The sequence below is a fragment of the Schistocerca americana genome, chromosome 2 (genome assembly GCF_021461395.2).
Source record: "Schistocerca americana isolate TAMUIC-IGC-003095 chromosome 2, iqSchAmer2.1, whole genome shotgun sequence".
Classification (NCBI taxonomy): domain Eukaryota; kingdom Metazoa; phylum Arthropoda; class Insecta; order Orthoptera; family Acrididae; genus Schistocerca; species Schistocerca americana.
In genome coordinates, this window is record NC_060120.1 from 605,929,466 (window position 1) to 605,953,983 (window position 24,518).

The 24,518-nt window shown below is 38.3% G+C and overlaps 1 protein-coding gene across 3 annotated transcripts in view; it reads left to right on the forward strand.

The window, feature by feature from the left end:
* The window catches only part of LOC124595823 (tubulin-specific chaperone E), a 67,820-nt gene extending 47,970 nt beyond the window's left edge, over nt 1-19,850 (forward strand). For 2 of the 3 annotated variants that reach the window (XM_047134717.1, XM_047134716.1), the window contains exons 8-12: nt 2,083-2,214; nt 15,252-15,417; nt 15,530-15,595; nt 19,180-19,328; nt 19,520-19,850. In XM_047134717.1, coding sequence (XP_046990673.1) covers nt 2,083-2,214; nt 15,252-15,417; nt 15,530-15,595; nt 19,180-19,328; nt 19,520-19,609 — 603 coding nt within the window. In that variant the 3' untranslated portion in view covers nt 19,610-19,850. Of the gene's footprint in view, nt 1-2,082; nt 2,215-15,251; nt 15,418-15,525; nt 15,596-19,179; nt 19,329-19,519 lie in introns of those variants that run through there. The other variant, XR_006978251.1, reaches the window with a different exon arrangement.
* Nucleotides 19,851-24,518: the final 4,668 nt, after the last annotated feature.

Sequence of the window (24,518 nt, forward strand, 5' to 3'; positions counted from 1 at the left end):
AGTAGCTACTTCTGGGATGTGTAACCTATGAAGGGGCCTACTGTTTCACCCCGATAGTGCAGATCAAGAAATCAGCACCTGAGATAGTCACAGAGTTAATGGAGCCTCTGGTTTAAGCCTTCCATGTGTCTGCAATGAAAGGACCACAGTTGGTCCTTGACAATCCTACAAGTGATGGAGTCTGTATTCATACCATGAAAGAGGCTAACAGCCTTCATCACTTCAGCCAGCCACTGAAAGGAACTGAAGATGCTCACTGAATGTAGGCAGTAGGCATCAGTGGTGCTAATATAAGCCACAGCTTGCAGTCATTTCCATACACTGAATTCAGTAGCTGCAAGCAAACCTTATTCCATTTCTCGGAACAGACCTGGTGGTAACCATACAGAATCCCCACTGGCCTTCTTTCCCAATCTAGCTGCCACTTCTTGGAAGGGCACCATACTCACCTAACATAGGAGCTTTCAATAGCTAGAAATCCGGACCTCTGTGGAAATCTGTACCTTGCTGGGAGGTCAGCTGTAGTCCAACAAAAGGTGAGATGGTTCCTACTTGCTCAGTTGTAATTTCAACAAAGGGCAGCACCTGTTGTTAAGGCACAAAGGGTATTCATTCAGTCAGTATACTGGAGGTCTGCATTCCTGCCACTGCCCTATATTCACACTAAAGTGACTGTACTCAATTCTCTTGGCATCCATACACAACAAGCACAGTCCGTTTTGGATCTAAAAAGTGAAATAAAAAGATCTCTTGCTGTCTGGTCAAATTGTCTAAAGAACTGTGTCAATAATTATGTATCAGCTAACAGAAGCACCTACAAAATAGGCAAAGTTGAAAACCAAATTAATAAAAATATTTCAGTATATATACTTAAAAAACACAGATGATGTGACTTACCGAACGAAAGTGCTGGCAGGTCGATAGACACACAAACATACACATGAAATTCAAGCTTTCGCAACAAACGGTTGCCTCATCAGGAAACAGGGAAGGAGAGGGAAAGACGAAAGGATGTGGGTTTTAAGGGAGAGGGTAAGGAGTCATTCCAATCCCGGGAGCGGAAAGACTTACCTTAGGGGGATAAAAGGACGGGTATACACTCGCGCGCCCACACACACACACATATCCATCCACACATATGCAAACACAAGCATGTTTACATATTATTGTACATGAGGACACACGTAAACCTGACAATGTATTGGTTAGTACAGAAAATGAGGAACGATGTGTTTGCATATGTGTGGATGGATATGTGTGTGTGTGTGTGTGCGCGCGAGTGTATACCCGTCCTTTTATCCCCCTAAGGTAAGTCTTTCCGCTCCCGGGATTGGAATGACTCCTTACCCTCTCCCTTAAAACCCACATCCTTTCGTCTTTCCCTCTCCTTCCCTCTCCTTCCCTCTTTCCTGATGAGGCAACAGTTTGTTGCGAAAGCTTGAATTTCATGTGTATGTTTGTGTGTCTATCGACCTGCCAGCACTTTCGTTCGGTAAGTCACATCATCTGTGTTTTTAGATATATTTTTCCCACGTGGAATGTTTCCCTCTATTATATTCAGTATATATAGTCATACACTGGTAGGTAGTTTTTGTTCACTTCTACAAAGAAAGCTGTAAGAAAGCAACCTTAGCTAAACACTGTGCACAAACTAAGTAATGCTACTGCTTGCTAGCATCAACATCAAAGTGACACCAGCAGTTGGTATACTATTTCAAAAATTCCACCTTCTTCTGAACACCTGCTGTCAGTGATTTTATTTTAATCAAAAGACTCTCTCTTTCTCCCCCCCCCCCCCCATCTCCCTCTTTTCCCCCTCCCTCTTTTCCCCCTCCCTCTTTCCCCCCTCCCTCTTTCCCCCCTCCCTCTTTCCCACCTCCCTCTTTCCCCCCTCTCTCTCCACCAATCCCCTTCCCACTCCCTCTCCCTCCCTCCCTCCCTCCCTCCCTCCCTCCCACCCACCCACTCTTCATTTCTGTGTGTGTGTGTTTGTGTGTGTGTGTGTGTTTATTTTTCCCATAGTAATAATTACTTAATATATATTGTCAATAAATACTCATTTCCCTCTTTAAAAAATTTCAGTGGAAGTATATCAGTGAACTGGAAAAACTAAAAAGCCTAGAAGACCTCAAGTTCAGAGACAACCCGGTTTTACAGCATGAAACTGTGGAAACATGTTTTCAGCTCATAATAGCTAGAATTGGCAATTTAAAGGTATGAGTTATTAATCAATTCCATAAGTTGAATGTTAATAAATTTGGAAAGCTCTCTCTTTTGCTCTGCCGTATTTCATATTTTAATGGATCTTCAAAATGGTAGCTTTGCAAACAATGCAGGTGAAGTTTCATATCTTCAATGTTGACACTATAGACACAGACGTCACGTAGGAGTAGAAAGAGTAGTAGGTCCTCTCATACGTGACAACTGTTGCTCTGTAGCACAGGTTGTGTGATGATAGTGTAATCACTGGTAAACATTTATATTCTAAGTTTGATAAGACTGGAGATCATTTTACATGCTCTATGAGTATGCTATCTGCCACACAAACATCATTTAACAATAGTATGAAAAAGATAGCTTGTTACTCACCACCTAGGGGAGACACGGAGTGCTAAACTTTTAGCTTTCAGACAAAAACCCCCTTCTTCAGAAGAAACAAAAGATCTCTCTCTCACACACACACACACACACACACACACACACACACGCACACGCACACACACGGCTAATGTCTATTATGACCACTTGGACCCAAGTGGCCATAAACAGTAGCTATTTGTGTGTGTGTGTGTGTGTGTGTGTGTGTGTGTGTGTGTGTGTGTGTTTCTTTCTTCTGCTTCTGGAGGAGGATGTTTTTGTCTGAAGGTTACAGGTTCAATAGTCATTTCATTGGTGTCTGTGATTCCACACTTCCTGTATGTGGTGATTAGCAATCTGTCCTTTTCATATTGTTGATATTCCATCCTAGGCCTAAAAATACCATTTATTATGTTGCACAAAAACAAACTACTAAAAAAAAAACAACATATAATCATAATTAAGTGTTACACTCTGCAACATATGAGCCAGTAAAGTGTAATCTGGTGGTCACTAAGGTATATCATTGTGTTACTGACCAAATTGAAATAGTAATGCTTTGGAACATTGGCACTTGTAAGGAGAAGCAGCATCAACAGTGTACTGACAGCTTGATTTGCGCAAGACAGGATTTGCTCATTAAGAGGAAAGACCACGAAGGGAACCGTTGGTACTTAAACCAACAATATATTGTAAGGTTCCATTTTTCTCAGACAAACATTGTGTCGATAAAGTGACTACTGTCATTTACCAAGCAGCACCTTCACACTTAGAAAGTCAAACCATTCTGTTAACAAGGTTGTTACTTTCAACACCTATCTACAATCACAAATTTGGCAAATCTTCTGGGGAGAACAATATTATGAAAAGGAAAGTTGCTACTCACTATACAACAGAGATGCTGAGTCGCAGATAGGCACAACAAAAAGCCTGTCACAAATAAAGCTTTCGGCCAGTTAGGCCTTCATCAACAATAGATTACAGACATACATGCGCACGCGCGTACACACACAAAACGTGTTGTTTGCGTGCGTGCATGTGTGTGTGCATGTGTCGTCTGTTGTTGAAGGCCTTACTGGCTGAAGGCTTTATTTGTGACAGCCTTTTTGTTGTGTCTATTTGCGACCCAGCATCTCTGCTGTGTGGTGAGTAGCAACTTTCCTTTTCATAATATTGTTACATTCCGTCGTGGATTTTCCATTGTTTGAGTTTTGGGGAGAATTGTATTTGCACCTCATATGCTTCTGTTGCAATATTCAAAATCCCATTGGATGTGTTATCTGCTCCACATACTGTTGTTTCGAAACATTAATAGCATTGTTTAAGCACAACAGATGATACCTCAAATAACATACAACTATAATTTTAGTTTAGAAGCAGGAGAAAAATCATAGAACATATCTTTCGTTGTAAATTTTGGATATGATAGCAGTAGTAGACATTGGTGAGAACAGCATGTTTGTCAATTGTATATTCTTGTGGGGAAAAAAGTTGGAAAACTATTTGGTAAGGACCAAATGCAACTAATAATGAAATTCGGTTGTGACAATCGTAAAAATATTAGAAATGAAGGATGTTGTAGATTAATAAAATGGAGAAGTAGAATAAAAACCTGCATTTATACCTGTCATACAATTTATTTTATTGGGGAAACAATAAAAATTTTTGTTAGTGCATATTGAATTAATTTTTGAGCCATTTGCAGCTTTAACAAGTTGATGGCCATGAGGTGGGTGGCTGCACAGCAAAGCCACCTGCTGTAGCAGCCAGCGGCCACATGGCACTCGATGTATGAATAATGGATCATAAATGTCATTTTTTCCTCCAGTTGTCATAGGCATGGACATCATTGTTCTTCTCAAATTGTGAAAGATTATTTATGATGAATTTTATTAGCGTACATATGTGTTGCGTAATGCGTCTAAATTTCTAACTCTGAAGGGGTACCTGCATGATGATGATTGCTGGTGAATACTGTATATTACTCTTACTGTTTGCTCCTGTGCAGTCAGTGCTTTCTTATTAATGAATGAAGTACCCCAGAAAATTATTACACAAGATATTTATTATAGAATGGAAATATTCAGAGTGTAAAAATAACTGAACTTAAGTATTTGAGCATCTCAGTGATGTGATATTGGTGTGATATGTTTCGTACAGTTGAAATTTTCATCAATATGTACAGCCAAAAATTTGGAGCCCTATTTACTGATTCCTGCACAGATGCTGCGTCAGTAGTCGGTAAGACCCTATTTGTTGTACAGGACTGAGTATAGTGTGTTTTTAACAGTCTTTTTTGGTGCTCCTCTCTAATGAGATTTATGATGACACTAGTCACGTCTGTAAAAATTAAGAATTCCGCTTGATTGATGTTAAGTGGAAGATCATTCACATACATGGTGGTCCATTGATTGTGACCAGGCCAAATATCTCACGAAATGAGCGTCAAACGAAAAAACTACAAAGAACGAAACTTGTCTAGCTTGAAGGGGGAAACCAGATGGCGCTATAGTTGGTTCACTAGAGGGCGCTGCCATAGGTCAAACGCATATAAATTGCATTTTTTTTAAAGTAGGAACCCCCATTTTTATTACATATTTGTGTAGTATGTAAAGAAATATGAATGTTTTAGTTGGACCACTTTTTTTGCTTTGTGATAGATGGCGCTGTAATAGTCACAAACATATGGCTCACAATTTTAGACGAAGGTAACAGGTAGGTTTTTTAAATTAAAATACAGAATGTAGGTATGTTTGAACATTTAGTTTCGGTTGTTCCAATGTTATACATGTACCTTTGTGAACTGATCATTTCTGAGAGTGCATGCTGTTACAGTGTGATTACCTGTAAATACCACATTAATGCAATAAATGCTCAAAATGATGTCCGTCAACCTCAATCCATTTGGCAATATGTGTCACGACATTCCTCTCAACAGCGAGTAGTTCGCCTTCCGTAATTTTCGCACATGCATTGACAATGCGCTGTCGCATGCTGTCAGGTGTTGTCGGTGGATCACGATAGCAAATACCCTTCAACTTCCTTGAGAAAGAAATTCGGGAACGTCAGATCCAGTGAACGTGCGGGCCATGGTATAGTGCTTCGATGACCAATCCACCCATCAAGAAATATGCTATTCAGTACTGCTTCAACCACACGCGAACTATGTGCCGGACATCGCCATTCTGTCATGCAGTGAAACATCTTGTAGTAACATCGGTAGAAAATTACGTAGGAAATCAGCATACATTGTACCATTTAGATTGCCATCGATAAAATGGGGGCCAATTATCCTTCCTCTTATGATGCCGCACCATACATTAACCCTCCAAGGTCCCTGATGTTCCACTTGTCGCAGCCATCGTGGATTTTCCATTGCCCAATAGTGAATATTATGCCGGTTTACGTTACCGCTGTTGGTGGATGACGCTTCGTCGCTAAATAGGACGCTTGCAAAAAATGTGTCATCGTCTCGTAATTTCTCTTGTACCCAGTGGCAGAACTGTACACGACGTTCAAAGTCATCGCCATGCAATTCCTGTTGCCTAGAAATATGGTACGGGTCCAATCGAAGTTGATGTAGCATTCTCAACATAGACGTTTTTGAGATTCCCAACTCTCGCGCAATTTGTCTGCTACTGATGTGCGGATTAGCCGTGACAGGAGCTAAAACACGTACTTGGGCATCATCATTTGTTGCAGGTCATGGCTGACGTTTCACATGTGGCTGAACATTTCCTGTTTCCTTAAATAACGTAACTATCTGGCGAACAGTCCGGACACTTGGATGATGTCGTCCAGGGTACCGAGCAGCATACATAGCACACGCCAGTTCGGCATTTTGATCACAATAGCCATACATAAACACGATATCGACCTTTTCCACAATTGGTAAACGGTCCATTTTAACATGGGTAATGTATCACGAAGCAAATACCGTTTGCACTGGCAGAATGTTACTTGATACCATACGTATACGTTCGTGACTATTACAGCGCCATCTATCACAAAGCGAAAAAAGTGGTCCAACTAAAACATTCATATTTCTTTACGTACTACATGAATATGTAATAAAAAATGGGGGTTCCTATTTTTAAAAAAACGCAGTTGATATCCGTTTGACCTATGGCAGTGCCATCTAGCGGGCCAACCATAGCGCCATCTGGTTTGCCCCTTCAAGATATATGAGTTTCGTTCTTTGTAGTTTTTTCGTTTGATGCTTGTTTTGTGGGATATGTGGCCCGATCACTGTCAATGGACCACCCTGTATATGAAGGATAAGAGTGGACACAAAATTGAAACTTGAAGGACTCTGTTCATGATTTCTCCCCAGTCACTGAAATTTCTTCTCCTTGTAGCATTATTTGAATTACCCAGTACACATTTTGTGTTCAGTTTGTTAAATATTATTGAAACCAGCATGTGCCTGTGAGCTTAAATTAAATAAAGGCACATTTATAATTGTAACTGTATATCGGTCCCCATCAGGAAATTTTCATCTATTTCTGAAAAATTTGGACTCCTTGTTGTGCTATCTGTCAGACAGGGGGAAGCAAATTATTGTTTGAGGGGACTTCAATGTAGATTCTCTGAAAGAGAGTAATAGGAAAAATGACCTTGAAGTATTACTCGGTTCTTTCAATTTGACACCCGTTATTGATTTTCCTACTCTGGTGGTAAAGGATAGCAGCTCACTGATAGATAACTTCTTTATAGACCAAGAGAAGTTTAACCAGATAAATGCTCAGCCTGTTGAGAATGGTCTTTCTGATCTTGGTGCACAGCTAGTTACAATATATGACATAGCTCCACTCAGCAACACTAAACAGTCCTCCAAAATAGTACGTTCAGTCAACGATTTAACAATGGGAAATTTCAGGGAAAGCCTACAGCAGTTAGACTGGGATGAGGTGTACCGTGAACCTTATGCCAATTTAAAATATAATTTATTTCATGACATTTTTGTAAATGCATTTGAAAACTGCTTCCCCAAGAAAATAGTTAAATATACTAAGAAACCTTGTAACAAACCATGGCTTACTAAGGGTATAAAAAGATCTTGTAACCGGAAAAGGGAAATGTATCTGACAGCAAGAAAGAGTAGTGACCCAGAAACTATCAAACATTATAAAAACTACTGTGTTATATTAAGAAAAGTTATTAAAAAATCCAGAAGTATGTGTATCATGTCTGAAATCAGCGACTCTGATAATAAAATTAAAACAATTTGGAATATTATTAATAGAGAAACAAGTCAACCAAGAGCACAGGAAGACAGTATTACCATCAAATTGAATGAAAACTTTACGAACAAAAAGTCAGAAGTTGAAAATATTTTTAATAATCATTTTCTAAATGTTGTGGATATAGTAGGATCCAGGTGTTCATTAGAAGATGCTAGGCTGTTAATGGAAGAGGCCATACCTATGCAATTTGATACAATTGAAATCTCACCCACTTCTCCCTCTGAAATTAGGAAAATAATAAACTTGCTTAAAAGCAAAAACTCACATGGAATTGATGGCATTTTCAGCAAAATACTAAAAGCTTGTTCTCAACAGATAAGTAAGATTCTCAGCCAACTGTGTAATAGCTCTCTGGAACAGGGCATTTTCCCTGATAGACTGAAATATGCTATTGTTATACCTTTGCATAAAAAGGGGGATAGATCTGATGTCAACAATTACCCTCCAATCTCCCTTCTAACAGCTTTATCCAAAATTTTTGAGAAAGTAATGTATTCAAGAGTAGCTTCACATATCCGTAAAAATGAAGTACTAACAAAATGTCAGTTTGGTTTCCAGAAAGGTTTTTCAACAGAAAATGCCATATATGCTTTCACCAATCAAATTTTGAATGATCTGAATAATCAAACACCACCCATTGGGATTTTTTGTGATCTCTCAAAGGCTTTTGATTGTGTAAATCATGAAATTCTGCTAGACAAGCTCAAATATTGTGGCATGAGTGGGACAGTGCACAAGTGGTTTAATTAAGAGTGCAGAAAGTTGAAGTAAGCCGTTTTCATAATATGCAACGATCAGCACATTCCTCAAACTGGGGAACTATCAAGAATGGGGTTCCACAAGGGTCAGTCTTGGGTCCTTTGTTGTTCTTAATATATATTAATGACTTACCATTCAATATTCATGAAGAGGCAAAGTTAGTTCTCTTTCCTGATGATACAAGTATAATAATCACACCTGACAAACAAGAATTAACTGATGAAATTGTCAATACTGTCTTTCAGAAAATTACTAAGTGGTTCCTTGTAAACGGACTCTCACTGAATTTTGATAAGACACAGTACATACAGTTCCGTACAGTGAATGGTATGACGCCATTAATAAATATAGACCTTAATCAGAAGCATATAGCTAAGGTAGAACATTCCAAATTTTTAGGTGTGTCCATTGATGAGAGATTAAATTGGAAGAAACACATTGATGATCTGCTGAAACGTTTGAGTTCAGCTACTTATGCAATAAGGGTCATTGCAAATTTTGATGATAAGCATCTTAGTAAATTAGCTTACTACACCTGTTTTCACTCATTGCTTTCATATGGCATCATATTTTGGGGTAGTTCATCACTGAGGAATAAAGTATTTATTGCACAAAACCGTGTAATCAGAATAATAGCTGGAGTCCACCCAAGATCATACTGCAGACATTTATTTAAGGATCTAGGGATATTCACAGTAGCTTCTCAGTATATATACTCTCTTACGAAATTTGTTATTAACAACCAAACCCAATTCAAAAGTAATAGCAGTGTGCATAACTACAATACTAGGAGAAAGGATGATCTTCACTGTTCAAGATTAAATCTAACTTTGGCACAGAAAGGGGTGAATTATACTGCCACTAAAGTCTTTTGTCACTTACCAAATAGTATCAAAAGTCTGACAGATAACCAACAAGTATTTAAGAAGAAATTAAAAGAATTTCTGAATGACAACTCCTTCTACTCCATAGAGGAATTTTTAGATATAAATTAACAAAAAAAAATAAAAATAAAAAGTTGTTATATTAACTTAAGTATGTTGTTAAATTAACTTAATTATGTCATGTATTGGAAAATTTGACTTGTTCCACATCATTACGAAATATCATATTCATGATCCATGGAACTAGTATTAATCTAATCTAATCTAATCTAGTCGTGTTTAAAGACATCAGTTCCACAAAACCCAAGTTTTTGCAGGAGAGTAACATGATCTATGCAATCAAACCCTTGGAATGATCACAGAAAATACCATGTGGCTGTATTTTATTGTTTAAGGCCGGTAATATTTGGTGACTGAATTTATAAGTAGAATTCTCAGTTGAGTAATCCTTCTTGAATGCAAACTGCAATGTGCTAAGTAAATTGTTACCAATTAAATGTGAGAGTATTCTGGAGTACATTACTTTGTCAAATATTTTGGAAAAAGATAGCTGTTAGGAAATTAGATGATACTTATTTAAGTTTTTGTTACTTTTCTTATAAAGAAGTTCCACAGATAGATATTATTATGTGTCTGGGAAAATTTCCTGCTGGATTACATACATCACTGAGGACAATACTTATTAAGTTAAAACAAAGTTCCAACATTCTGTTTGAAATTCCAACACCATTCGTGCTTTCATTTCTTAGAAATTTTTGAATTCTATTAATTGAAGTGGAGGAGGTTGGTGCCGCTTCTAGTTGATTAAAGTTTTGTGGAATGACAATTTTTAATATATGCTCTTGTTTCTTCAACTGAACCTTTAACCATATTTTTGCTGCTACATTGAGAAACTGATTGTTAAAACACTTGCAACTTCTGAAATATCAACCACATCATTTTCCTTTAGTTTAATTGTTACAGTATCTTGTACACAAACTGTTTGTCCAGTGATCCATTTCATATAGTCTTAGTAATTTTTTTTGTGCATGTTTCTGTACAATTTAGTGATTTTCCTTAAAATATTGTAGTACTTTTTGGTAAATGCAAGTAACTTTGGGTCTAGACTTATTCTGGACTTTATATAAATTTCTCTTTTCATATTCTGTGGTATTTTAATCCCCTGATTACAAATAAGTTGTTGTTGTTGTTATTTTTGTGGTCTTCAGTCCTGAGACTGGTTTGTTGCAGCTCTCCATGCTACTCTATTCTGTGCAAGCTTCTTCATCTCCCAGTACTTACTACAACCTACATCCTTCTGAATCCGCTTAGTGTATTCATCTCTTGGTTTCCCTCTACGATTTTTACCCTCCACACTTCCCTCCAATGCTAAATTTGTGATCCCTTGATACCTCAGACCATGTCCTACCAACCAATCCCTTCTTCTAGTCAAGTTGTGCCAAAGATTTCTCTTCTCCCCAATTCTGTTCAGTACCTCCTCATTAGTTACATGATTACCCATCTAATCTTCAGCATTCTCTGTAGCATCACATTTCGAAAGCCTCTACTGTCTTCTTGTCTAAACTATTTATCGTCCACGTTTCACTTCCATATGTGGCTAAGCTCCGTACAAATACTTTCAGAAAAGACTTCCTAACACTTAAATCTATACTTGATGTTAACAAATTTCTCTTCTTCAGAAACGCTTTCCTTGCTATTGCCAGTCTACGTTTTATATCCTCTCTACTTCGACCATCATCTGTTATTTTTCTCCCCAAATAGCAAAACTCCTTTACTATTTTAAATGTCTCATCTCCTAATCTAATTCCCTCAGCATCACCCAACTTAATTCGACTACATTCTATTATCCTCGTTTTGCTTTTGTTGATGTTCATCTTAATCCTCCATTCAAAACACTATCCATTCCGTTCAACTGCTCTTCCAAGTCCTTTGCTGTCTCTGACAGAATTACAATGTCATTGGCGAACCTCAAAGTTTTTATTTCTTCTCCGTGGATTTTAATACCTACTCCGAATTTTTCTTTTTTGTTTCCTTTACTGCTTGCTCAATATACAGATTGAATAACATTGGGGAGAGGCTACAACCCTGTCTCACTCCCTTCCCAACCATTGCTTCCCTTTCATATCCCTTGACTCTTATAACTGCCATCTGGTTTCTGTACAAATTGTAAATGGGCTTTTGCTCCCTGTATTTTACCTCTGCCACCTTTAGAATTTATTTGTGTATTTAAAATTACTTGAGGCTCAGCTGGATAAAAAATTAAAATCGAGTCTACACACAAAGAAACTAATCAAAAACTTCATTTCAGCATGTTTTTCCAAAGAAGCATCTCTCATCTAAAATTTTGAGAATTGCCAATTTTGCATATTTCTACTCCCTGTTGTGTTATATAATTATCTTCTGAAGCAAGGCACCTAAATTAAATACAGTATTTATTCAGTAGAAGTGACCAGTAAAAATATTGTGCAAAGTAGATAACTGCACATCTTGCAGTAGCCTATTTAAAGATCTTTAATTCTTACACAAACTTCCAAATACATTTACTCTTAATTGCTTTTTATAGTCAATGATAAAGATATGTTTCAGTTTAGCTGTGATCTACAGAATTGGAATACAAGACACAAATATAATATTCATGTAGTGTTTGCCTCTTTGTTGTGGGTTCAAAGTGAAGTTACGTAGTCTGGTGCAACAAGCTTCCGTCTATACTAATAATAAATCTGAAAAACTGTGTATCTGTCTGTCTGCCTGCCTGTTTGTTTTTGGACACGCTTTTATTCTAAATTACTAGATGTATTTTCACAAGGTTTTTGCAGATTACGTAAGCATAGTTAGGGGCACTGTATCAAAACTGCATGATGAAAAAAAAAAGATACCCATACATATTGCAAAAATGTATGTATGTACGTTCCACATCTCCTTTTGGAGCGCTGGTTTGATTTCAGCCAAACTTTGTCTTGATTCTGGAAAGAATCACTGTGGCAATAAGAACCTATGTATCAGAGGTGTGGTGACAGGGATGAAGTAGTAGTGTAGGCTGCGACTTGCAAATACCCAGATTTTATTCATCCAGGTTTTGAGAATAACAGTACGTAGTGACTTGCAGCAAACTTCTTTATCTCAGTGAAACCCCCTCCCCTCTGGTTTTCCCATCAGGCATGTCGTTTTGATTTACTACTTATTCATGACACATTTTGCTGACAGTGTTCACATATACCACTGAATGTAGCTGCAAAGTTATATCATTGTACAACACATGGTTCAGGATATATGACATCGTAAACAATGAGGTGTGTGAAAAACTGGCACATTATGCATGACGCTTTGTGAAAATGATTTTATAGGTTGATACATGCTATTTGATAAGATTCAAAATAATGAATACAGTGCTTATACAATCTTCAATGTGTTTAGTCCATACCCTCACACTATTTCAAGAGCATGATGCACAGATATGCACTCCTGCCCATGCCCCTCTATATGCACTGCTCGGCAGTGTCGCTACGCATGCCAGTGCACCTTGCGTTGGGACAACTTGGGAGGAGGGAGAGTTGAAAGCACTTCATATGCTATGCTGTCCCAAACAGGCAGACACATTAGTGTAGCTGATGTCATTGCATGTACAGCAGCTTACTTACTGACCATAACTTATCATAACAAAGCTGCCGATATGCAAACACAGCTGTTGGTAACAGCTAGTCTAACATAAAGTAAGGAATTGGGAATCTCAAACTAGTTCAGAAGAAAATTAAAGACATACCTCATTATTTATTAGTAACTCTTTTTTTCAGATTATCTGTGTTTACAGATACAGGGGTTGAAAATTTCTGTTAGTTACCTGACAAGTAGTGCAGCTTTCATTGTGAAGCTGCGTGAACAAGTGATAATATGCTGTAGACGGGACCCAGTAGTTTCATCTGTAATTAACTGTTTTTATGAAAAATACCAGTGTAATAAAGTTGTTGTTAAGTTAGTGATAGGAAATCAACAGCAGCTATTCAGTAGAACTGATGAGGCAGCAACTGTTATCAAAATAATGATCCTTATAATTTACCAAGTTACATTAAGATGGTATAGCCACAAATACTATGAAGCAGTACAGTGATAGTTTTTGTTAGTGCAGTTAAGTTTCCGTCAATCACTATACACTTATTAGTCCATCATAGATGAGAACAAGTAAAGGTATACATTAATGAAAGAGATGCAGCTGTTGATAACCAAATCTTCACAGCACATTAATAATAGCCGATTACTATATGTCTCTATATAGTATTTATGTCTTACAGTGGCTAAATTTACCACTGTAAAATTAACAGTTTCATTGAAGGTATTTTCACCAGAATATGAAAGCCCACTCCGAATTTGAGGCATAGAGGAAAAATTTAGATGAAAATTATTTTTGTCTCATATTGCAGTTGTGTGTCTGTAGGGATTGTTGAGCATGTTAAAGCACCTGCTTCCAGGCCACAGGGAGGCACGCCAGCCACAGATCGAATCCACATTATGGTTTAGCTGCTGGGGCCATTGTGCTAGCCTTCCTGGATGTGGTCATTATGCAGTTTTCCACATCCATTTATGTGGAACCTGGTTCTTATGTTCCATCTCAGTTATATAATGTGCAAACACTGTGATAAACAAAGTCACATTTGACCAAGCAGTGTACACTAGACACAGACAGAACAGGTACATGGGTGACTCCCTGGGGAGTCGAGGGATTGGGATGCTGGCATTATTTTTAAAATGTCTTTGAGAGTTGTGACCTGCTCGTAATTAGTCCATAAACATGTATGGTTCTGTATGAAATTGGAGAAGTACCATACCAGTCCTGATTGGCTGAATATAAGGCATGGAATGGGAGGGTGCTAGGATGAGTGGGTGGGTGGTTGACTAGGGTGATTGATTGTGGTTGTGTGATTGTGGTTGTGTAAAACACAATTTTTTAAACAGTTATGGGAATTGCAATATCCACACGCGGCTGGCACTGTGAAATATTCTAAGTCCCTTATCTGGCGCCGCGCCAGTGCGCGGCTATAAAAGCGAGCGCTGCCCGCGGAGCGGATCATTCGCGCTGCTGCTGCTGCACAGGCAACTGCATTGAACGCTGCCAAGATGCCATACAGAAGATACCGTCGCCGTGCAAGACAGACAATATATGAAACAATTGAAGACGTTGAAATGACAACATCCTGCTGCTGACAAGAAGAAGAATACTATAAAATCTGTCGCTGCACATTCACTACTAGATGGACCCGCTGTCTTCTGTGGATGTAGGCTGAACTTCAGTATTGATCTGAATGATACATTTTCTCATGGTAATGGATGGCTAACTGTTGCTGTTGTACGAGGTGGGACAGGCGTACCCAATGTATCTGGACTTGTAAGCTTTGTCGACCGTGACGTCATAGCCTACCGCACATACCACGTTTGTGAAAATGCAAATAAAGACTTTGGCAAATCATCATATATGTCACCCTCACCCTTTTCCTTGTATACCCGCAATAGACGTAAGATATCCGTTAATGAGACCGTATTTATTTGGATCAAAGGTAAAGGAACATGTGAATATGTAAAATTTGTTGGAGATTGTACTTTGTATTTTCATAAATAAATTGGTCTGTAGCGTAGCTGAGAACCGGATAAGGGTACATCTAGAATCTGTCGACATAGAGTATGCAACAGCATGTTACGACAGCTCTCCGAGCGCGTGACCTTTGACCCCGCCGATAAGGCGGCTCAAGGCCATCTTGGCAACGCGCCAGCCGCTGAAGCCATTTTCATGTTGCAGATTCTGAATGGAATATCAGTAACACCAGAAGAGAGGAGAGGAGCTGAATATGACTATATGAAGCGTCATGCTCACTCATGGCTGTCTCTGACAAGTAATTCGGAGAAAAAAGAACAGCTGAATGAATTTACTTTACACCACCCTCGTTACCAATACCTAGTTGACAGTATGTATTATTCATGCTTCTAAATTATATTTGTGTTAATATTATATGATCTTTTATGTGGATAGATTTAATGATATATTCTCCTAATAATTATTGTATAATCTGTTGGCAGAATATGGAGCACCTGAAAATGGAGAAACTGAAGTTACATCCCATACATTAAAGTCACAACTGATTCGTATCCTTTTTACAAAACTTTCATCAAGCCTTAGAAATTACATTAATAGAAACTATAAAAAATTACACGAAGCGAAATGTAGTGTGAGGAGGGCTATGCGAGAGGCGTTCAATGAATTCAAAAGTAAAGTTCTATGTACTGACTTGGCAGAAAATCCTAAGAAATTTTGGTCTTGTGTCAAAGCGGTAGGTGGATCAAAACAAAACGTCCAGACACTCTGTGACCAAAGTGGTACTGAAACAGAGGATGACAGATTAAAGGCCGAAATACTAAATGTCTTTTTCCAAAGCTGTTTCACAGAGGAAGACTGCACTGTAGTTCATTTTCTAGATTGTTGCACAGATGACAAAATGGTAGATATCGAAATAGATGACAGAGGGATAGAAAAACAATTAAAATCGCTCAAAAGAGGAAAGGCCGCTGGACCTGATGGGATACCAGTTCGATTTTACACAGAGTACGCGAAGGAACTTGCCCCCCTTCTTGCAGCGGTGTACCGTAGGTCTCTAGAAGAGCGTAGCATTCCCAAAGATTGGAAAAGGGCACAGGTCATCCCCGTTTTCAAGAAGAGACGTCGAACAGATGTGCAGAACTATAGACCTATATCTCTGATGTCGATCAGTTGTAGAATATTGGAACACGTATTATGTTTGAGTATAATGATTTTTCTGGAGACTAGAAATCTACTCTGTAGGAATCAGCATGGGTTTCGAAAAAGACAATCGTGTGAAACCCACCTCATGCTATTCATCCATGAGACTCGGAGGGCCATAGACTCGGGTTCCCAGGTAGATGCCATGCTTCTTGACTTCCGCGAGGCGTTTGATACAGTTCCTCACAGTTCGTTTAATGAACAAAATGAGGGCATATGGACTATCAGAACAATTGTGTGATTGGATTGAAGAGTTCCTAAATAACAGAACGCAGCATATCATTCTCAATGGAGAGAAGTCTTCCGAAGTAAGAGTGATTTCAGGTGTGCCGCAGGAGAGTGTCGTAGGACCGTTGCTATTCACAATATATGTAAATGACCTTGTGGATAACATCGGAAGTTCACTGAGGCTTTTTGCGGATGATGCTGTAGTATATCAAGAGGTTGTAACAATGGAAAAGTGTACTGAAATGCAGGAGGATCTGCAACTAATTGACGTATGGTGCAGGGAATGGCAATTGAATCCCAATGTAGACAAGTGTTATGTGCTGCGAATACGTAGAAAGAAAGATCCTTTATCATTTAGCTGCAATATACCAGGTCAGCAACTGGAAGCAGTTAATTCCATAAATTATCTGGGTGTAGGCATTAGGAGTGATTTAAAATGGAATGACCATATAAAATTAATTGTCGGTAAAGCAGATGCCAGACTGAGATTCATTGGAAGAATCCTAAGGCAATGCAGTTCGAAAACAAAAGAAGTAGGTTACAGTACACTTGTTCGCCCACTGCTTGAATACTGCTCACTGGTGTGGGATCCGTACCAGATAGGGTTGATAGAAGAGATAGAGAAGATCCATCGGAGAGCAGCGCGCTTCGTTACAGGATCATTTAGTAATTGCGAAAGCATTACAGAAATGATAGATAACCTCCAGTGGAAGACTCTGCAAGAGAGATGCTCAGAAGCTCGGTACGGGCATTTGTTGAGTTTCAAGAATGTACCTTCACTGAGGAGTCAAGCAGTGTATTGCTCCCTCCTACGTATATCTCGTGAAGAGACCATGAGGAAAAAATCAGAGAGATTAGAGGCATACCGACAATCTTTCTTTCCACGAACAATATGAGACTGGAATAGAAGGGAGAGCCGATAGAGGTACTCAAAGTACCCTCCGCCACACACTGTCAGGTGGCTTGCGGAGTATGGATGTAGATGTAGAAAAAATATGAAATGTCCTCAGTAATACAGTACTACATACTATTGCTTCTAATTGGAAAATAATTGTTATAGTGCTTTATAGTACTTGGGGACTGTTTCCAATGTCTGTTGTACATAGCACAAAACTAGATTCACTGGATCATTAAAAATAAATAATGTGAATGTGTGCGTGTGCGTGTGCGCGCGCGTGCAACCTGTCCCACCTGTGTGTTGTGCAAATGATATACAAATTTTTATTTATTTATCTGATGTAGGATTTGTTGTCATAATGGTGAATTTTTAACAGAATTAAAAACTTGCTTCATATCATACCTATAGGGCAACAACTAGTTCATTAGCTAATCTGTTTTATCCAATTAGAAGAATGCGCTAAGAATTATAAATTTTATCCCTCATTCCACACACAAATAGAATAGTTTAGGTCGTCATTAATAGTGGTGGAAAGTACTGCTTCTGTCATGGACTGTACAGAAGCTTATGTAGTATACATGTTTATTATTATCCATCTAACTTAGTGCCAAACATCATTAGTGTTTGTGAGACATAAACCTTTCAACTTTTCTTTGTTCAGAATGCTGAGATTAAGAACTGACACTAATTATTCTTGGCAAAGTTGCAATTAGTCCATGTCAATGCATCTGTTCTATGTATCATTGTTGGTTGGTTGATTCGGGAAGGGGAGCAAACAGCGAGGTCGTTAGTCCCACTGTATTAGGGAAGGATGGGGAAGGGAGCTGGCCAAGCCCTTTCAAAAAAACCATCCTGGCATTTCCCTGATGCAATTTAGAGAAATCACAGAAAGCCTAAACCAGGCTGGTCGGATGCAGGTTTGAACCATCATCCTCTCGAATGCAAGTCCAGTGTGCTAGCCACTGTGCCACCTCACTCGATAGTCATTGTTGTCTTCTGTTAATAGAGTATTTAATCCCATTGAGATTTTAATATTAATCATCTTAAAATTCTGTTGCATCAGTAATTAAAACCTATTCATTGTGACATGGGACATACTGAAGTGTGGAGGGAGAGTGAGAAAGAGAGAGAGAGAGAGAGAGAGAGAGAGAGAGAGAGTGTGTGTGTGTGTGTGTGTGTGTGTGTGTGTGTGTGTGTGTTTGTGTGTGTGTGTGTGTGTTTTACGTGAATGACTGATAACCTAACTGTTGAGTAGCACCCAAGCGAGATACTTAATGACCCTGTTTCTCAGGCTGATATCCGTCATCAGAATCACATGCCCCCATCTTATAAAACATTGTGAAAAGGTTTGTGATTTAATGTGCCAAGTGATCAAAAACTTAATGCTTCCACCTCCCCTCCTACTGACTAGATAATAGTGATAGAACTTCCTTAGATATCCTGAATTAGAACCAAAGGCCTCATGGTTAAATACGACCTCACTTGCATCTTTTGAAAACTGTAGTCTGTTCTGTCTGATATATTTTTGAAGTTTTTCTGTCTGAAGACCATACATCGCTCAATATGGTATATTATTTACATACTTTTATTGTGATGCTACATTTGATGTTGCTTTTGCCAGTTGTTAAACAATCTGGACCCAAGTTTCTCTGTATATGCTCTTACGTGTGTCATCCTCCGTTACTTGCCTAGGTGGATACCTCTAGATCATGTAAATATTGAATTGTCTGTCTCTCAGTAATGTATAAGGACATTAATTCTTTGTTGTGTTCTCAACTCAAGTAAACTTCCTTAAAATTTTGACAGTTGTAGAAATTCATGTTCCAGAAAGTAAACACCAACCTATAACAAAGAGAGTTCCTAGAAACATGACAGTTCAGAAGTTTAAAGGATTGATACAAAAATTATTTAAATTAGAAAATGAAATTTCTCAGCTGTCTTGCAGAAATAAAAAAGTATGTATTACACAAAAAATGTTTACTTACATTGAAATTTTAATTTTTAAGTATCTTTTCCAAGTATCTGTGGTCTGGTCTTTAAAGCGATTTCATAATGAGTAACATGTCATATGAGCTAAGTGACTTGTCATACTTCTCTTGCACATTGCTGTGCTGTTACTAATACAGAAAAATGTTTAAATCTATAGGCTCCTTACCTGGAATATCCCATTGACAATGACTTGGAGGAACTTGCATACTTCGCAATTTCTGATGGAGACCACATTATAGCACAATAATAAAATTGTGCAGTCCGTCCAGATGTTTAATTCGTTATGCATATGGCTGTGAATCATAAAATGCATTAACATTTAATGTATTTACTTATAACCATGGAAAGTTTTTAGAACATTGTTAGCAGGATGACTGTTTTGTAAACGTGCTTTAAAACTATGTTGTAAATTTAACACTGTTTTGTCATGTATGTTTGTATTGTGTTGATCATTCTCAAATTTACAGTAAAGACTAAACTTAATGTGATTTGATTTGATCTATTCATTCAGAGATCATTTGGCAATGATATAGGATTTGTCATCATAATGTAATTAAAATAAATATCTCAAAATAAATACACACACACACACACACACACACACACACACACACACAGAGAGAGAGAGAGAGAGAGAGAGAGAGAGAGAGAGAGAGAGAGAGCCAGCCTTGCTAAAGGAACCATCCTGGCATTTGCCTCAAATGGTATAGGAAAACATAAACCAAGATGGCTGGACAGAGGAAACCCCATCCTCCTGAATATGTTGGTCAGTGTCACATTTGGTTGGTGCCTGTTCTGCACTGTTCTTTGATTTGCACCAAATAACTTATGATATGAAACACAGTTTTGCACTTCATTGCTGCACACACTAAGGACACCAAGAACATGTGGCTACACCGCTTGCACTAACTTCAGTGTGTTCAGAAAAGTGTCTCCAGGCCCAAAACGTGCAACTATACTCCATGTATGAGGTCTGTGCAAAAAATTCCGGAACTTTGTCCACAAAATTTTTGTACACTTATCTTTTACTATTGTGTGTTGTCTCCTTTGAAATACTCTCCTCCACAATCAATACACCACTCCCAACACCGTTTCAATTTCCATAAGCAGTCCTGATATGTCTCTTGCTGGACTGCACAAAATGCCGTCTGTGAATTTTCTTTTATCTCATCTATCGTTGCCAACCTTCATCCCTTTAATGGGTTTTTCAACTTCGTAAATAAAAAAAAAGTCCACAGGGACCAGGTCTGGAGAATGTGTAAGCTGAGGTAGCACAGTGATTTTGTTTTCATGCAGTAGTCGTACACCAACAAGGATGAATGTGCAGGTGCATTATCGTGATGCAAGAGTCATGAATTGTCTCGCCACATTTCAGGCCCTTTCCTTCTTACATTTTCTCGTAGGTGTCGCTACACAACCCAATAGTACCATTGATCAACGGTTTGTCCCTGTGTGGCACGAATTCATGATGAACTACTCCTTCAAAGACGAAGAAAACTATCAGCATGGATTTGACATCATTTGCACGATACAGTCAGTCTTTGACTGGCACGCACGGTTCCATTGGCGTTTCTTACAAGATCACAATTGGTTGATGTTGAAGGGCGTCCTGAACAAGGGTCAACTTTAACTTGCACCCAGCCGTTATTGAACCATGTGAACTGTTCATAACACCAAGTACGGCTTAAGCACTCATTGCCATAGGCTTCCTGCATCATTTGGTGTGTTTCAGTAAAGGTTTCCTTGAGTTTCACGGAAAATTTATTGCAGATGCATTGCTCCTCTAACTGTGCCATCTTGAAATTCACAAACTGTGCGACAATGTTCTACTCAGTACAACACTGAACAATAATTAACAGGTATATCACAATGAAATTTCCGACAGTTACACATTGAACACAGGCATGTGCGGTGATGCCAACTGCATTTTGCTCCCATACACAATTGACTTGAAATTACAAATGTTTCGAGGTTCTTTGAACAGACCTCATATGTCTTCATATTCTCCCCTACGTCTACCTGAAAAACTGAGTCAGCATCCCCCTTTCATGGTTGAGATGTATAGCTCAGGAGAATGACAAGATATTACTATCATGCACTCTAGATCTTAGCATATAATTTTCTTTTCAAAGCATTGCGTTGTGATCATGTATTTTAATGTGACAAGATGTTGTAGTTATCCCCTCTCATTATTAACCACTACTCTGAATTCTCCAAGTAATCTTTAATTGTAGTATGGAGAGAATAGATCGCTACTCAACACATAGGCCACATAGTGGTAGACAGGTACGTTGAAAACAACTGCCAGTTATTTGTCGGCTGTCAGACTTAGTCATTAACCAGACAAAGACAAAACAAAACTCACACATACACAACTCAAGCACACATGGCCACTGTCATATCCAGGAGGCTTGACTGCCAGTATCCGGAAATGATAATGGCTATATATGTATGAGTTGGGCATATGTGCAAGTTTTGTTTTATCTGTATCTGATCAAGGTCTAAGTCTGATAACTAATAACTAGCAATTTTTTTGAGTGTGCCCCTCAATGTAGTGAGGAACAATCTGTCCTCGTGATGTTTGTTATTCCATCTAGGATTTTCCATTGTTTAATCTTTGTGTAGTGTGCATCAGTTACAACGAATTTTTAGCTGCATTTTTAATCAGATTAGTTTAGTAATCTCTTTCAACTCCTTGGAGAATTTGTTATATAATCTTAATCCCCCATAAAAATGACGATTTGAGTTTTTGTTTGTTTTTCCTTGATAAATGCAGGTCCAAACTGGCTCTTGTTCGATGATTGTTGTAGAAATGTTAGCAAAATAATTAGTAATGTTATCATGATTTGCACAATATGTTAGTAGATGTATTCACTTGGTGCAGTAAGAATACCCAGTTTTTTTTAAATAGTTCTTTACAATGAGCCTTACTACTACTTCTGGTTATTCATATAACCCTTTTCTGCAACTTAAAAATTGTGTCCATGTTTCATGCCTTCAGTCCTCAGAAAGGAAGTCCGTAGCTAAGAATGGAATGTGAGTAAGATTAGTATGCCATCACGTGCTGTTACAAACTTTTTATAGAACCATAAGAGTGTAACGTGACTCTCTCTCTCTCTCTCTCTCTCTCTCTCTCTCTCTCTTTTTTTTTTGCTAATATCTTTGTGTGTGCTCATTAAATGTTATTCATCCTTAACAACTTTGCGTTAGTTACACAATCTACTATAGATTTATCATCTATATTTAATACAATAGAGTTGTTTTCTCTCTGCACACTGTTGTTTCCTTTATATCCAATGTAAATTTATTACATTCTGCCCTATCATTTGATGAATTCGTTTGCTTTCTGTAATAGGAGTTCTGCTATTTTACCAGTGATTATAGTATTGTTGTCTTTCTCCATATCTTCAACTGCCTGAAAAGTAATTGATATATATTAAAGACAGAACAGGACCCAGTAAACTATCCTGAGACACACCTATGTTTATATATATATTGTGTCCAACATTTGTTTTGCTAAAAGTTTATCATCAACAGACTACCTCTACCTTTTGCACCCTGTTTTCCAGGTAAGACTGAACCACTCATTTGCTATTCCTCACACACCTTGTTTTTTAATAGTTTTCGCAGTCAACAGCATCCAAAGCCTTGGCCAATTCTAAGAATATGTCTGTAACACATTCACACTTGTCAAGAGCTTCAAGTACCACTTTTGGCAACACTAATGGCTGATATTGTGCTCCTTCTATTCCACTTCTGAACTAAAAAATTCATTGATCATGCATGTTATGGGGCTTGTATGCTGTCTGTGCACATCTTCAGAACAGAGACGGGAACTTGATTTGTACCCACTGACGTCTTATTTTTTAATTTCCATATTGGCTTCCTGCTTAAGCTCTGTTTGTGGGGTGGGAATCAACATTGTACGCGTTCTGTAAGTCATTGTGGGTTTGTGGGTAATGCATGTGTAGTAGGAAGAGTTTGTTGCAACTTTTCTGCAGAGAAAAATCATTCACTAAATTTGCCATATCTAACATGCTAAAAGTGTTCAAATTTTTTATAAGATTATTACTGATTTTGCCCTCAACGCCTTGCTAATATTCATGTCTCCACATGTCATATTAGTTTAGGGGGCTGAGGCCTTTCCTGGACTTCAGTTAATTTATTGAAGAGAGTGTCCACATTACAACTAAGTGAGTTGGATACACACAGTATGATGAACTTCTTTTGGGCATCCAGCTTTATTAGTTCAGTAGTTGCCACTTCAGACTGTTCACACAAATTCTGAACAGATTTTCTCTAGCTTAAAATGTGTGCGCCTCTGATATAACTAAGTTGGGTCACCTCTCACTTGTGAGTATGTGCTTGTCCAACACAGGGCCCTGGCCCTTGTAGTGCTGCTGCTTTTTTCGTGCTGTAAATCCATCCTTCTACTATTCTTTTTCCTTTCCGTTGGATTACCTTCTTGGTGTCAACTGTAGTTTAAGTTGAAGAAACACCTGAGATATTTGTGTCGGCATGGTAGTGGATCCTAGCAAGCATTGATGTACTTCTGGAGGAGGTTGAGCAGATACTACAACACACACAATATATTAAATCACTTTATTAAAACTTGAACAATCTGAACTTAAATTGAAAACGAAACAATCCAGGTCCACAGGAATATCTATGTATTTGTTACAGTCACTCAACTCTTTATCACTTAACACAATACAGAATGATAACCTCATATCATGAACTTATACAGTTGTGGCTTCTAATACAACTCATACTGCTGGATCTGATGTAAGACAGTGCTGTCATTTAAACGATGATTATAGAGTGGGGTGAGCAGTACTGTTCTCTGACGTAAGTACTCTTTCAGCAGCAGCGGCATATGGAACCTCTTGAGGGCGTGTCTACGCCGACATCTCTCATTCGTGGCTGTGTCATGCAGCGACCATCCTTGTTCTGTCATGAGGTACCAGCTTTGACATGGGTTGTTGTTTGGATGACACTACACCAATCACACTTGGATTTGGTTTATGATTTTGGACACACTGTTTTGTTTTCCCCTCATCCAGCACTTTAAACAACTTTTCATCCTTAAATACATGATTCGCATTGTTGGGTTAGACCTACCATTCCTCCTCCAAGTGTGGTTCATATGGGAAGGT